At 39.2% G+C, this 17,690-nt stretch overlaps 1 protein-coding gene across 1 annotated transcript; it reads right to left on the reverse strand.

The window, feature by feature from the left end:
- Positions 1-9,032: 9,032 nt before the first annotated feature.
- On the reverse strand, positions 9,033-14,697 carry LOC127662881 (ventral anterior homeobox 1-like). Its single transcript, XM_052154269.1, has 3 exons — positions 14,402-14,697; positions 11,999-12,186; positions 9,033-9,580 (listed from the first exon to the last, which is right to left on the reverse strand). Exons 1-3 carry the CDS (start codon positions 14,616-14,618, stop codon positions 9,038-9,040), a joined length of 948 nt encoding a protein of 315 aa, XP_052010229.1. The 5' UTR covers positions 14,619-14,697; the 3' UTR covers positions 9,033-9,037.
- Between the last annotated feature and the right edge of the window lie 2,993 nt (positions 14,698-17,690).

Consider the following 17,690-nt stretch of genomic DNA (forward strand, 5'->3'; position numbering starts at 1 on the left):
AAATAATCATCCTTTATTTCGGAGCAATGCCGTTGCATTATCTATTGTGCTTTTTCTTTATCATAAATATATATATGACTGTCAGGAATTCAAGCCATTCAAACTGTAGTGAAACCAAGTGAGAGCGTTTGCTTCAATACACATAATTTACAGGGTTTACACAGTGAGATCAATGGTACAGGTGATATCACACAGATGAGAAACTGAAGAAGAGGTATCTGGCGAAACAACAGGGTAAACATTAAACAGATATCGACGAAGATCAATAGCAAATACAGACAGGTAAATAAACACTGCGTGAAAGCTAGAGTCCTTTGTGTGAGATAAACACTGCGTGAAAACTAGAGTCCTTTGTGTGAGACTTGACAGTGAAGTGGCGTGAATGTGACTTATTTATGCAGCAGTGATGAGCTAGTGAATTGAGTACAGGTGTAGTGAATAAAAATCGGGTGATGAGGAGCAGAGGGCTGAGGGAGGTGCAGAGCTCGAGTGAGACATGATGTAACAAATGTAGGAGTGAAGGCAGACGAGGAGGTGCGGATCCAAAAGCAGGTTCTTTATTATAAATCAAAGTGAGGGCAAACAAACAGGAACAAAGAAATATCCACGAGGGGAAAACAACATGAACATGAAAAACATCCACAGGCAGGAGAAACAACCATAACATTCACGTACAACAACATTCAACGACCGACAAGGGAATGAAAGAACAAACAGGGTTTAAATACACAAGGACAAGGGTAACAAGGCCAATCAACAAACAGAACTCTGAAACAGGATAACAAGATAATTAACTAAAACCAATGACAAACAAGAACTGAATCAAGGTAATCAAACAATGAACCAATAAAACCCAGATACAAAACATGGAGGGAAAACAGGATGTGACAAAACTAGGAACTGAACAGGAATTTTCAAAATAAAAGTACACAAAAGAACAAAGGACAACAATGAGAGGCGGAGCACTGGAAGGCTCGGGAGGAGGAGCCCTGGAAGACTCGAGAGACTTGAGGCGGAGCCCTAGGAGGAGCCCTGGAAGGCTTGAGAGGCGGAGCCCTGGAAGGCTCGAGAGGCTCAAGAGACTTGAGAGGCGGAGCCCTGGGAGGCTTGGGAGGAGGAGCCCTGGAAGGCTTGAGAGGCAGAGCCCTGGAAGGCTCGAGAGGCTCAAGAGACTTGAGAGGCGGAGCCCTGGGAGGCTCGGGGGGAGGAGCCCTGGAAGGCTCGAGAGGCTTGAGAGGTGGAGCTCTGGGAAGCTCGGGAGGCGGAGCTCTGGAAAGCTCAGGATGCTCGGTAGGCAGGGCTCTGGAAAGCTCGGAAGGCAGAGCTCTGTTAAGCTCGGGTAACTCGGAAGGCGGAGCTCTGGAAAGCTCGGGAAACTCGGAAGGCGGAGCTCTGGAAAGCTCGGGAAACTCGGAAGGCGGAGCTCTGGAAAGCTCGGGAGGAGGAGCCCTAGAAGACTCTAGAGACTTGAGAGGGGGAGCCCTGGGAGGCTCGAGTGGCGGAGCCCTGGAAGACTCGAGAGACTTGGGAGGCGCTGGCTCTTGGACGGTCATGGCTGCTGGCGCTGGCTCAGGGACGGTCGAGGCTACAGGCGCTGGCTCAGGGACGGTCGAGGCTACAGGCGCTGGCTCAGGGACGGTCGAGGCTACAGGCGCTGGCTCAGGGACGGTCGAGGCTACAGGCGCTGGCTCAGGGACGGTCGAGGCTACAGGCGCTGGCTCAGGGACGGTCGAGGCTAGCGGCACTGGCTCACTGACTTCTGAGGCGACAGGTACTGGCTGGGTGACCGAGGCATGCGCTGGCTTGGGTTCGCTGACCGTGGCTGACGAGGACTCAGGATCACTCACAGTGACATGCGTGGGCTCTGGCTCGCTCACTGTGACATGCGTGGGCTCTGGCTCGCTCACCGTGACATGCGTGGGCTCTGGCTCGCTCACCGTGACATGCGTGGGCTCTGGCTCGCAGACCGGGGCAGGCGCGAACCGGGAGGCAGAAGCCCGTCTTCTCACCCTCCTCCGGGCAGACGAAGTGGACCGTGCAGGCTCGATGACGGCAACAGGCGTGGGGGTTTGCACACTGACCGTAGGGGCTGGCGTGACAGGGAGAGCTAGGGACGACTGGAGAGTCACCGCCGTGGGAGGGGAGGCAGGATCCTCATCCACAACATCCACAGTAAGTGGCGAGCCGCATACCAGCAGCGTCTCCGCCACAAAATCACAGAGCGTCCAGCCGCGTGTCGCCGGTGGCAACCGCTCCTTCAGTGAGGGGTTCAGGTTACCCCAGAAGAAAACCACCAAGGCAGAGTCCGGGAAGTCGGAGATGTTTGCCAGCTCAAGGAAGTCACGGATGTGGTCCTCCATCGGTCGGTCCTCTTGCTTTAGGCAAAGCAGCTGGTAGTTCGCTTGCTGAACCGCTGGATCCATAGTGTGGTCGGTCGTTCTGTAACGAATGTAGGAGTGAAGGCAGACGAGGAGGTGCGGATCCAAAAGCAGGTTCTTTATTATAAATCAAAGTGAGGGCAAACAAACAGGAACAAAGAAATATCCACGAGGGGAAAACAACATGAACATGAAAAACATCCACAGGCAGGAGAAACAACCATAACATTCACGTACAACAACATTCAACGACCGACAAGGGAATGAAGGAACAAACAGGGTTTAAATACACAAGGACAAGGGTAACAAGGCCAATCAACAAACAGAACTCTGAAACAGGATAACAAGATAATTAACTAAAACCAATGACAAACAAGAACTGAATCAAGGTAATCAAACAATGAACCAATAAAACCCAGATACAAAACATGGAGGGAAAACAGGATGTGACAAAACTAGGAACTGAACAGGAATTTTCAAAATAAAAGTACACAAAAGAAAAAAGGACAACAATGAACATGACACATGATCGATTTCACACATACCTGAGTTCGCTGGAAAAACAGTACGAGCCCAGCCGATGAATTCAGAAATCGACCTTTTGTTTCTTTTGATGGTCTGAAATCCTCAGGGGTAAAATGCCTACTGTACACCCTCCAATATTTGAGAGAATGTAGAGCTTCAATTGCTCAATTCAATCGTGCATTTTCTTTGGGGTTTTTGAAGGTTGAAGCATCCAGGATACATATGTCAAGCGACCATTTTGAACAATACACTTATACAAATACAAATCTACAGCAAAGACAATTCAACTTTTGTAGAACGCTCCTACTCTAGTAAACAATGACGCGCTTCCTGCCTCCTCCTCTACATGACACGTGACCTTACCGACGAGCTTACGTCCTCCCTCTCATGAGCGCGCATCACAGAGATGCATGGAAGCGAACATTTGTAGTTAATAATTATATAAGTATTGTTTTGTTTCTTAAAATAATCAATCGTTTGGGTTCAGAAGAAATTTATTTGTCGACTGGAGTCATGTTGATTATTTTTATGCACCCTATCAGAATTTCTTTCTCCATCAAAAAATAGAGTACATTCACTTTCATTGTTCAAAGGAGGAGGCCTGAAATTCTGTTTTGATGAAGAAAGAAATTCTGATACATCGTGGATGGCGAGTAAATTATCAGCACAAGTTCATTTTTGGGTGAGCTATTCCTTTAACAATTACACAAGCACAAGCTACACCAGTAAGGCCAGCACCAGCCAGCATAAACCAGCATGGGAATTGCAAAAGTGATAGTTCACTCAAAAATGAAAAATCTGTCATGATTTACTCACCCTCATGCCATCCCAGATGTGTATGACTTTCTTTCTTCTTCAAAACACAAATTAAGATATTTAGGAGTATATTTAAGCTCTTTAGGTCCATAAAATACAAGTGAATGGGTGCCAAGATTTTGAAACTTTTGAGCATAAGAGTTATCCATATGACTCCAGTGGTTAAATACATGTGTTCAGACACGATGTGAAACAGATCAATATTTAAGTAATTTAAGTAGGGGGTGATTTGCACAAATAATGTTAATCACCAAAAACAGAAGAAGGAGAAAGTGAAAGTAAAGTGGAAATTGACTGAGCTGGGAAAATAATTTATAGTAAAAAAGGACTTAAATATTTATCTGTTTCTCACCAGCACCTATCATATCGCTTCAGTACATATGGATTTAACCACCACAGTCATCTGGAGTACTTTTTTAATTTTGCCCATATGTGGATTCTGGTGCTTCAAAATTCTGGCACCCATTCACTTGTATTTATATTGCATTGTATGGACCTAAAGAGATGAGAAATACTTCTAAAAATCTTTGATTGCGGTTTGCAGAAGAAAGAAAGTCATACACATCTGGGATGACATGAGCGTGAGTAAATGATGAGAGAATTTTCATTTTTTGGGTAAACTAACATTTTAAGCTGGCCTTCTCAGCAGGGCCATTGTCAAGGTGGTCGCAATGGTGGGATCACATGACTAGCCGAATCCCCCTATCATCAGACTCCTTCAATTAAATGAATAATAGGTTCCAAAATATATGTGATTAAAGTATTTCTACAATGGTATCAGTAACTAAAAACAAATTCCATGATCACTATTGTATCGGCCAGCAAATATAAAAAAAAAAACAATTACCTGGTGCACCTCTACTTTAAGGCCACATAAACAGCAGAATGGCTAAACTCAGGTGAATGCACTCTATGTGCTGAAGGTATCTACATGTAGCTGCTTTACAAAATCCTCTGATTGGTTTATTGGATCAGTTATTTAGAAAAGCCTGTTAGCCTGTATGACACTTTAAGGAAGGCCCAGGAGAGCCGTGACAGGATTTAAAGCTCCCCAGGAGCATCAGGGTTACGAGTCCATTTGCACAATGGTCTTTCACAGTGCACGTTTACGTTCTGATCACCATATGTAAGCACAAATAAAAGAGGAAGTAAAGGACTCACAAAGAGCACAAAACGCTCACAGGATGCTGCCTTTCCTCCCACTGTAGACCCGGGTTTAAGGGCTGGTCATGTGATGCAGGGAATGTGTTGGTGGTCTCACACAATCCCTCCTTGCTTTTTCACACTCTCCCCCATCGTCTCCACCCATTCCCTCACCCCCAACCACAATGCAGCTCGACCTTCAGCTTAATTGGACTACGAGGTAGTAGAGATGGAGCGAAGGGGGTAGGGAGAGAGGAGGCCAAAAACATTGTTTAAAAAAAAAGAAATTTATGGAGATTCCCAAGATTCTGAATGGTAAAGACTGCTCGAACTCTCAGAGAACATAAGTGACAAAGGTCTTCCAATCAGTGCAGACATGTACTGTAAACAGACACATACACTTGTTTTTGTTCAGTTCTAAAAACTACCACTGGCTTTTCCAAGTGGCATAACATCAGTTTGTAATGCAGACAAACTTCAAGTGTCCAAATAGTTTTAAATAGTTAATAATTTTAACATGATGTGGTTTCTCTGAATATGTCTGCCAGAAATAGTCATATTTTAAGTTACAGTGGTGTTCAAAACTTTCGTAAATGCTTCTGTATTGTATTTTTCTACAAATTATATTAGCAGCATAATAGTTTAAGTGAGAAATTGAACTGAAAATATGAAAAATCAATAGAATAATTTTTTTGATTTAGAATGTCCCACTTTTATTTCAATCCATAAACCAGATGATCCATTTTACGCCAGCATGATCTGATCATGTTCCAATGGAAGAAAGCAAATAGGACCTTTAGTACAAAGAGTGATTCTATTCTGTGTCGAAATAGTTCGAATTCAAAAGCAATGGCAAAATTAAAAATATATGTATCCATTTGACATCATAACGTTTTTGTCAAATTCCTATACCTTTATTTCCAGGTTTAAATTAGATTTAGAATTCCGACATGGAATTTTGAACCTCACCGTACATTTGTAAAAATTTTAACCTGGTTTTTAAATTCAGTTCTGTTACTGTGATTCTTTGCAAAATCATGATGGATGCATCTCAGCCAGCTCCCAAGCTCCCTACGTCATGAATCAGTATATCATGAACACGAATTCGGGCAATGGCAAGGGTGATCATTCTCTGAACATAGGGACAGTTATGACTCAATTACCTGTGACAGGATAACAAGCATGCACATTTGTAGGCAGCTGTTATTAATCAACAACATTTCTAGATAAATGACACTTTCGTGCATTTTCATAGTAGATATTCAAATCTATAGTGCTATTATGAAAGATAAACTACATAAATAAAGAAATACAATATTTAATAGTGTATTGTCAACCTTCTAACAACTTAATCATTTAAAAGATTGTTTCCTTTTTGTGATCATTATGGATGAAATACATTACAAACAACATCTCCTTTAAAGAGAAAATAAGACTCTGACTTCATAGTTATGCTTGTTCTCATCTTCTAATGACTTGAAAGACTTCAGAAGACATCACAACGTTTCTGGTACTAGAACATTAGTAACGATGCTTCCTATTTAAAGTGCATTATGGGAGCTTTTAGGAAGCGATTTTGCATTTTGACAGCCCTAGAAATGTCTGACTCCCTGATCAGTGCCTTGACTACTTAACTGGGGAGCTGATTGAGATGCACTCTATATTTGTTTATTATTTCAAATACCAGGGCAGGTTGTGGTGATCAAGCTAGTGTTTTAAAGCAGTCATGCAGATGGAAAAGAACCTCAATGTGTTGAAATTCTGCTTTCTTTTGGCTGGTAATTGCTATTCGGTAACCTTCAAACTCTGTTCTAACTACAATCCCATACACTTTCTTCCCACTTTCTTCCCACCTTCTTGTCTGATCTCAACTTGTTTTCAATTAGTCTCTGTTTTTTTTCCATAAAATGCAATTCTGCAGTGAAATCATGATGTTCGTCCAAATACATTGACAGTGTATTATATTCTCCTTCTGTCTTTCTTCCCCACTTTCTGTGAGAAGAATGTAATTGTTTGATTAACCTTACTTTACCTTATGTGACAATTACATTTAATTTAATTGATCTCAGAATAGAATAGTTGGATCTCATTTATTAGCCTTTGATATAAATAAACCAGTTATTTTACATTTTTAACCTTTAAACTTTTTAATTAAATAAATAAGTAAAAATAACAAAAACCAAATTGTTCCAATTGACAGATATCTATCTTTTGGATCAGTGACCACTTTTCTTGTTTACTTCCTATTATATCACAATCTGACACCAGTGCCAGTAATGTTCTCATGGACTCACTGCTATTGTGTTCGCTTCGTTTGTAATAATGTACAGAGAGTGTGATCAAACTGACCATTTTTCAGTTGTTAAAACATTAGACCAGAACAAGAGCAACATTAGAGAAAAACACATCCTGTAATTTACAATGTACTGTCTGAAAACCAACACAGTCCTTTCTGTTCATATAAAATGAGGTACCTCATATAGACGGAATATATCAAAGTAAGACTTTTTGCCATTTCAGTATGTTCAGGGGCATACATTTATATGAGGCTATATGCCTGTAAACATCACACAAGAGACAAGGTCAAACAGTGCAATGTCAGAGAAGGCAATGTTCAGTGTGACATACATTGATGCAGAAATTCTCAAGTAGGAACCATCATCACAAAAGACATGTCGAATTTACACAGCTGAGAAATATTTTGTCTTGTCAAAGAAGCTTCTCTGTGTAACAACATGGGGAATGAAAAATAAGAGATTTGTTTTGGTTTGATTTTTTTTAGTTATATATAATATATACCCACACTCATACCACAGTTCACAAACTTCAAGATATTTAACAACAACACCATTAGTGCTTTGATTGGTTCTTCAACCAAAAACCCTGTCCCATCCCCATACATTCATTCTTTCATATTTGCAGATCTATTTATTACAGACGTGAATAATTTACAATAAAATAACAATTTTAGTTACAATTTTCAATCTTCTTCCTTTTATACTACAATAATTGTACCCCACGCCTCCCTCCCAGAGATATGCCTCATCTCAGCTCAGATGATAGAAAGGGTGTCGAATTCTTCTGGAAAGCTTTGATGAAATACTCCTTGTTGGTTGAGGCTGCTGCTCTCAGCAAAACATCTAGTCCAATAATGCGAGGGTCTAACTGATGCTCCAGAGCTTAATCCCAGACAATGACATCTCTCCTCATTTGGGTCTCAGAGTTTTCTCAAAAGGTTTTTAGCTTAAACACATACCAAAATATAGAAACCAAGACTACAACTTCAGTACCAGCACACACACAGGAGAAAAACTGCATATTTAAGACATACAAACTTACAAACTGAGACTGCCTTCAAAACTTGTTTTGGGGAGCACCCTCACAGAAACCATTTAGAGAACAATGAACACAGGACTATTGGACTATTTAACGGTGTGACAGTGTTTTCCTTTGATTTAGTCAGAAAATATTTAACCAAACAAATACAAAATGGTATAGACATCTGATTTTATAGCTTCATATGACAAATTCATGACTTTTGTAAGCAATCTGTGTATTCCATTTTTTGGAAATAAATCCATTAATAATGTATACTGTATCGTTCTTGTAAAAATCACATTTAGATTACCCTCCAACTACAAACAGATAACATGAAGGAGGATGCTGTGTTATGACACGTTACATTTTTTTTTTCAGGTGTTTTTTGTTTTGTACCCTATTCTGTATCATTTTTACCCGGCAGCTTAATAAGATTTGTGTGCAATCTGAGTAGAAACTAGTTACATTTTCTCCGATTTTTTTTCTATCTGTGATAAAATGTCCAGCTCTAAACAAGAGCACGGGAAAACAGTGCCCCGAAAATATTGCCACAGCAAACATTTTCTCTCTCTTCTCTTCCAAAATAACTTGCTACATTCCTTCTTCAAGGTTTTGTGTTCAAATTCAAAACGGGGAGGAGAAACTTTAATTTAGTGCAAAAAGCTCTGACAATCCTTGTTTTGGAAAAGTACAAGTACATTTTTTACAGTTCTGAGAGGCAACAGTGTGCAGTGTGACAATATGAAAAAACGCAACAGCATGGACAAGATGAAAGGAGAGTAAGAGATTTAAAAAAAGGAGAGATAATCAGAGCTAATTTCAAAACAACAAGAAAAGAAAAAAAGACCTTAAAGTGATCATTCCAAAACGTTCTTGTCTAGCACTTCTTTACCAGTGGTCCGCGAGTAGGGTTCAAAGGCTGAGGAACTCAGATATCGGGCAGAAAGTTCCTGCAAGTTTCCGGCGAGTGATCCAGCCATGCCGAGCGGGTTGGAGGAGATACGTGAGGCCACAGACCCTAGCAAAGATGGCATAGGGAAACTGAACAGCCCATGGGTAGGCGGGGACCCCTGCAGCCCTGTGACTGTCCCCGAGCTTGTCACTGATGGCAGTGGGGGGCTTCCTCCGGCTGTGCCCGAGCTGGTGGCGCTGCTGCTGCTGGAGGAACCTCCATTGGCAGTAATGCCCAGGGAGGGCCCACGCAGTGCAGAGCCCAGCGACGAGCTCCCGCAGTGGGGCAGCAACCCAGGCAGACCTGGAGGAGTGAGGAGCCGGCCCTGTTCCAAAAGCCGCAGGACACTACAGGTGGCAGCTGTCTCAGAGACCACAGAGCGTAACTCAGAGTCCTTGCCCTGATCCTTTTTCTGCTTTGTGCGTCGATTCTGGAACCACACCTTCACCTGAAGAAGAAGAAGCAAAAAGAAAGGGAAACAGGGGGGAGGTTAAAATAGACCAAAGCAAACATGAAGTAAAGACTGTGAATTTTCACAATGCTACTTGGTAATTTGGACAAATGTCTAGTAAAACTTTAGTTAAATTTTGCATATCATGATATAACATTTTTTAGGCAATAACATAGGAGAGCCCTAGTGCATGTGGAAGTGCATGTAAACCTGTTTAAGTTGACAAATGTGTGTATATTATGTACAAAAACACCACAACAGATTTTACATGAGCTCCTCTTGAAAAGATTGTTGATCAAAACAATATGTTTGGAATAACATAATTGTTCTGTATCTTTAACATTTAGGTTCACAAAGAAAGTGGAAATGCACTGTCCAGATAATACAAGTTTGGACAAAGTTCCAATAGAATAATACAAAATAATATTATTTATAATAATTTGTATATAGAAAACGAGACCCAATTTGTATTCACTGTACTTAAAATGATCAATAATAACTATGAAGGAATATGAACAAGAATGACTGACATCTCAGAAATGTTTCATAGATTTACAGTCATATTAATAAAGAACCTATAAAATAAAGAGCTTAAGTGCATTGATTTTGAAAGTACAGCAATGCCTGTAATCCTATTTAAAGTTTATGATTGTGCTTTTGCAACATTATCAACAGTTCTGTACTTGTATTACACTATTCATAAAGAATGTCCAGCTCTATTTAACAGAGTGCTGTTTGTTACCTCGGCGCTTTGTAGTTTCAGCGGTGTTGTAATGGAATACTAGTTCCTAAATTGAGATTAAACCAGGCATTGTGTCTAAATCACACCTAAACTGCACGTTTTGTCATTTTTATTTAGTTATTCAAGTGACCTCTCTTGATAAATCCCCTTATCACAATGTTTTGTGTATAATCTGTACCAGAAAGGAAACATTGAATTACCAGCTAGTCCTACGCATCTTCTAAAAATGCAATACTTTCCCTGTTATAACCAATTTTCATTCACACATTGCACATTCTCAACACTACAAAATAAATAAATGGATGACTTTCCTTGTTTGATCTTGCCACAGAACATTTTGTGTCTTTGAACTACATGTTAATTTCATGAAGGCTTTATTAAGGGGCAATTCACCCTCCTCATCAGGCGGCCAAGAAGAGACACGGGAAGCTTTAATGCAATCAAGGCATGGATTTGAACTGCACTGCTGCACGGGGCATTAGAGAGGGCATTAGTGAAGCTAACTCTATTGTCCTTCCTGTGTTAGCAGCACCGATCTGTCTCAGGGTTTTAAATGTTGTAATTTCACCCCACAGGAGAGCAGAAGTATTTTAAAGTCATTAGTGGAGTGATGATGTGATAGAAAGTGACAGGGTTCAAATGGCCAACCGAATTAGACACGTTGAGAGCGTTTTCAGTTTACAGGTGTTCGGGGTCTTCAATTAGGGAAGCCCTCAAATCAATAAAGATAATAGATTTAAGTGATGATTTGAAAATGTGAGGACTATATATATATATATATATATATATATATATATATATATATATATATACTGTAAAACTAATATAACTGTACATAACTGTAAACTGTAAATGTATCATTTTATTTTATAATGTTTTTCCTATTAAACCCAGTACTTAGTCACAAGTGTGTGTGCCACTGAACATGCAGACTAACTGATTATCCTGTTTGTTACAAATGAATAAACAAATAAACACTATGGCTTCAAAATTAGCCTTACTACTGCAGACAGGCATAGGGCAGAATTTAACCACACAGCAGATTATCCAGGGAGACACGCAGTGAAAGAGAGAGATAAAAGAGTGTGAGAGAGGAAGAGAGAGAGTGTGCATGTACAGTTCAGTCATGTAATCTCAAGCTTGTGACCTCTTGCTGACCCCCGTGCAAAGCATGTGCCACAAATGCATCGCTTGGCTTATTTCTTTTAAAAGCAGGCCTTAACAAACTGTCAACCTATAGCACTGCTAGCAAGGACACAAAAAGTGAATTATCTGGAAAAATGTCAGCGTGATATTTTGCAGTTAGATCACTGATGTTCTGTTGGTGGCCTGAAGGTATGCCAAAATATGATCAAAACGCAAATGAAATAAAGATGAAAATCTTTCCTTTATATAGTAAGACTAACTCTAGATGGTACCTCTATATTTAATAAATGGGTACAGAACATCACCAATGCATTTTTTATACATCAGTTGATAACACGATGTGTGTCACAAGGATGCGTATGTTTCTTTATGTGTTTGTCTGGATTTATCGTTGTACATATAGGCTGGTTTTCATTTGCGTATGTGTATTTCTTTGTTTCAGAAAATACACTGATTTTAAATGGTTCTCCCCTTGTTTCTGTGCATTTGTGATAGTTGTGTGTATCGATACGTGCATGTGAGTGTACCTGTGTTTCAGACAGGTTTAGTTGTCGTGCAAGCTCAGTTCTTTCTCGTCCCACAACATACTGGCACCGTTGAAACTCCATCTCCAGTCTGTACAGCTGCTCAGCTGTGAACGAGGTTCTAGTGCGCTTTGGTCTGTCTAGATCCAAACCCTTTGGCAGAATAATCTCTCTAATTGAACCTTTGGCATCTGTTTATGAAGGGGAAAAAATGCTTTCAGAAAATAGTCCAAACTTCACATTTGCTATATGTATATTATCTAAATATCCTCACCTTCAATAAGCAGAACTCATCTGCATATAATGCAAAGATGAAGGTAGAAATATGGTAAAAGTGCTATCTTTTGTTTGTGAAATATATAGGATACATGTATGCTTTCATAACAAAATAAAATGTATATCTATAAATCTGTCTGATTCTTATACTATATGTGTGTGTATATATATATATATATATATATATATATATATATATATATATATATATATATATGTGTGTGTGTGTGTGTGTGTGTGTGTGTGTGTATAAGTATAAGAATCAGACAGAATTTGTGGATATATCTAATAAAACATTCATATGTCTTTATTTAAAATAAGGAAATACTTTTAAATGCTAATAAAATACTAAAGGCATTTCTCTGTTAAATGTGACTGTTAAAATTGCAACAGTTTGTAGGCATGTAGCAGCATATAAATGTCAAACAAATGCAGACTGGTTCTTTATTATTGTATTAATTATGAAAAATTATTTTAAAATTAAAAAAAAAAAGATTATTTATTGATCATGGAGGAAAATCAAATGTGTTGTAATATAGAATGTAAAATTTAAGAAACAATTCAGAATAATATTGCAATTTCTATCTATTAGTCATTGTATTAATTATGAAAATGTATTTTTAAATTAAAATAAAGGTTTTTTTTATGTATTGATCATGGAGGAAAATAAAATGTGTTGTAAGATAGAGTGTAAAATTTAAGAAACAATTCAAAATAATATGGACATTTCTGTCTATTAGTTACAAATATTTCTAATGTGTTTACATTTTCAAAACAGATTTTAAGATTACTAAAATCATTTAACTGGCAATGAAGTAAGCGTACAGAGAAAACGTGTCAAATAAAAACTAAAGAAATAACATTTAAAAACATACACATAATAGTGAGCGAGTTAACACTGGTGAGTTAGATTTAATATAAACAGTCACATTTTTAATGTTTTCTTTTTTTATTAATATTTTCTTACGTGTGATAATATCGGCATAAATTATTCATATAAATCAATAAATACATTCTAAATTAAAAGCTTTGTGACAATTCCATTCGAAAAAATTTTTTTTCACTAAATATCAGTGCACATAACTATTTTAAATCTGGATACTGGACTACAGTGTTGGCTGTTGAATCATGACTGAAGAAACTACACAATAATTTCATAAGGTTAATTTTCTCATATTTCAGCAGGCTTCTGAGTTTGACCTAGATTTAGCTTCACAACCTAAATAAATTAATGGAGCTGATTGCTCTCCTTAATTACACAATCAGCTGACATATACAGGAGGGGCTTCATAACTATGTTAGTAATTTAATACAAATATAGACAAACACTAGCCAACTAGTTTCTAGCCAGCTGATTGCAAAAACATTATTATAGCATCTCTGAAAATGTAATATGAAAAATGATATAATAGAAATTAAATTGCTGTTACAGACTCAATAATACTTTTTCAGTTTGCAATATTTTTGAAAGGATGAACAAAAACAGCAGTGAATCTCACATAGCAGGAAACGCAGAGATTATATTTGACCATCTAAAACATTGGAACCATGATCAGTTATGTAAACAAAGTTAAATTAACCCTTAAGTTATGAGCAATAATAATTATAACTCAAGTCTAACTATCGTAAAAACACAAAACTTAAAAAAAAAAAAATAATAATTTACATCATACTGTACATTGCTCAAGCATTTTCTAAATCAGTATTTATTTTATATATATATATATATATATATATATATATATATATATATATATATATATATATATATATGTGATGTCTTTTTCCCTAATCGCAATAAATACTAATAATTATGTGAAATAACTTTTTCAAATATTTGAAAAGAGGCTTTGGAGGAATTGTGTCATAAAGCTACAAGGCACCGTAAGAGTCGGAGATTCTTTCATCAGTGGAGATCTCATTCTCGTCTGCTGTCTATTCAGTGTCAATCAGTTTGCATTATATACACTTGCACGCAGTCAAATCTATACACACCCTCATAAATTGAGCAAAACAAACAAACAAACAAAAAAATCTAACAAATAAATGCAGTTCCTGGTAAGGTGATTGTTTTTTTTATCTTTATCTCAGTATGAACTTAATTCTCCTCTGGAATGTTTTTAAACTTACCTCGAACTAGAATCCTCCGGCAGTAATCAGGATCTCCTGAGGTTGTCCGGCTCTTTTCACAGTTTTCCACCGGTCCCGTTGGAGAGAAGGACTCCTGCTGGTCCTTCAGGAAGGTTTTTGAAATGTTTCCCAGGGAATCCTTTCCCTCTTTCCCCTCTTTAAGTCCATTCTTCAGGATCATTCCGGACTCTGTGTCTTGGCTATAGCGGACTTCCATAGTCTCTTATCCTCTCACAAAATTTCTCCTTCTTTTTCTCCTTCTTGGGCAGAAATAGGGGGAATAACTGTTTGGGTTTTGTACACCACTTATTCTGGGTAATATATTGTTTGGTCTTTTTGTAAAACAGCAGCTTGGTGTCTGAGTCAGATAGCTAATGTGCCTCCAGCACTTGCCCGGTCCACTGATATGCCCTATTATCTCTGTGCTGTCTCACTTGCCCAATGATCATAGACTTCTCACCCAAATTCAACAGCAATTTAACAGCTCCTCTCCTTGTAACATTCACATCAGGCTGATCTCTGGGTAATCAGAGCTGTGGACGGACGCACGCTCACCGCTTCAATTGATTACGGTAATTTGGCTGCCTCCACATTTGCGTAACCTCATGAATACTCTAAACTGTTGGGAAAAACACGTTGTCCTGATAGAGGGGTCCACTCACTCCGAGCCCCCTCTCCACCCTCGTTCACACTGAATCAAGGCAGACGATTTGTCTTGGATCACGAAACAACACACACCAGCCGCACAATCACAGAGCCGAAGAACCGCTAGAAAAGTTCCACTTTATTCCTTGATGCCTTGGTTCTCCGAAGCATTCCACTGTTCTCAGGCCCTGCAGGTTTGACCAGCTAACTTTACGCACACTTTGATGAATCTCCCCCCAGATAATGAACGGCCCAAAACCACAGACTGCACCCTCTACACATCGGAGCTAATACAAGCACAGAGCGAAAAGAGAGAGAGAAAGATCGGTACAGACAAGAGAGCAAGCGAGAGAAAGAGAGAGAGAGAGAGAGAGAGAGAGAGAGAGAGAGAGAGAGAGAAGCAGAGAATGAGACACAGCGAGGGAGGCGGAGAGACCTAGAATACGAAAATAACAGAATCCTCTTCGATTGGAATCTGTAGTGTTAATTAACACAGATTTGCAAAGAAAGGAGATGAACACAGTACAACTCTCTCACGCAGAGACAGTGTGTGGCACAACCACCACAAGTCACCTGGTATTCCTTATTAAAAACCCTACCGCTACGAGCAAGCTCCAATCATTCCAACCCCTACACAGCCCTAGAGTCTAGCGGAACGCATTCAGGATCTACCCTTACCTTAAAATACATTTGTTAAAACACAAAATATTCAACACACACAACCTGCCTGCGATCCCAACACTAACACCCAAATGACCCCCTCCTCCTCCTCTCTCCCACTCCTTCCACACCACTACACACCCACCCACTCAGTCTCTCGCCTATTTTCATTGTCAACGCAACAATATCTGGGGGAACAGCAGTGGTCTGTAATCCAATAAGACCATTGATTAGGCTACAATGATTCAATTCAAGCCAATAGTTGTGAGCAAGGAACAAGCTTGGACCCTTCTTGTCACCTTGCAGGGCCAGAGGCCCTCTTCATGCTAACCCCTGAAGCCATTCACTCCTTTATGGGAAACCGAGAGCAAAAGGAGTGAAAGATGGCAATTATCTAATTGGACTATTAACAAACAATTCCGTGAGTGTGTCTGGTAGGGAGCAGAAGAGGCTGGGGGGCTGGACTAACTTCATTTAGTGAGTGTGTGGGGCAGCTTGTTGGAGAGAGGGAAAGGTTGTTTAAAGAAAAGATGAGAGGGGTGGGATTGTTTAAAGAAAAGGTAAGAGGAGCATACGGAAAGGGGCTGCTGGGGCAGGAGGGCAATTCTGCGCTGAGCTTGGGAAAAGAGTTTTAGTGGGACATGCACCAGCTGTGGTCCGAGCTGATTCCAGGTCAACAAAAGAGTACAGATGAAGCTGTCCTGCACTCAGACACAGATGCAGCTGTGGAACACTATACTGTAGGCCTTGCGATTGCGTGACAGAAACATCTTCAAATATTTGTTGCTTTTGTGACTGTTAGTCCTACATTGTATATAGCTCAACTAGTAGAGCAAATAGAGATGCACCAATTTTTAGGCCAATGATCTGAAGCATCTGATAAAAGCTAGTTGTTTCAAAACAGCCTATGATTTGATTCCCAGGGAACCCGTACAGTTTATTGATAAATGTATACCTTGAATATACCGCAAGCCACTTTGGATAAATGTAAATACAGGACTTACAACTACTGTATACTTAAAGAATTTATATAAAAATATTCAATATTTAAAATGAGATTTCTCTAATCTCAATGATACGGTTACATGATGTTTGCAAAAAGGAAGTATGCTAAAGGGTAACTACTGTTTTAGGCATTCTATAGGTACATATTTCAGTAAATGTTTCAACTTGCAGGTACGTAAAACACTCGCCAACCTTTCGGTACTTACAAAAATGGCAAGTCTTTCTTCCACTGTAGTTTCATTATAATCATGTGAGTGGTATAAGGGGGCATTTTCTATATTCAGACTGAAATGACAGAGTCTAAACCTCAGTGGACACCCATATAGCGATCTGTGCTGGCTCACATTTGCATGAAATGTATATTTTGGAGAAGGTATGCAGAAGGTATGCATGCATACGCAACAGTATACAGTATACTTTAAGAGCTTTAGGCTCACTGGGACCCAGGTTTAAATCCAGTCTGGGTCATGTCCGAAAACATTCCCTATCTCTCCACCACTGTTTGTCTCTACTGTCTTGTAAGCTAAAAAGCTCCAAATTAAAAACTGATATAGCTTGATTATAAGCTAAGTAATTTCTGTCATAACATTTTGAAATCTTTTTACATTATATATCATATTATATTTCAAACAAACTGTTGTGTAGTTTTTTTCTTCTTTGTAATTAACCTTGTTCCCCATGAGATCTCTATAAGATTCCCTAATGAAGCTGTTGCCAGACATCGTGGATCCCAGAACAATATCAGAGCTGTTTCCTCTTCCTCTGTTTGGTCTCTATTGTGTCATTGCGGGTAAAGCTTCCCATTGGATAGTAAGTAAAGCCCACTGTGTCAGAATGGCAAAACTCACACATCTCATTTATTTAGAGACAACAAAACACTTCAGTGCCAAAATAAGAGAGGGGACAAAGGGAAGATGGCTGGAAACACATAGACTGACACAAAAAGACAGATGGTGAGACATATCAATAGATAAATAAG

The sequence above is a fragment of the Xyrauchen texanus genome, chromosome 22 (assembly GCF_025860055.1).
Source record: "Xyrauchen texanus isolate HMW12.3.18 chromosome 22, RBS_HiC_50CHRs, whole genome shotgun sequence".
In the NCBI taxonomy this organism is placed as follows: Eukaryota; Metazoa; Chordata; class Actinopteri; order Cypriniformes; family Catostomidae; genus Xyrauchen; species Xyrauchen texanus.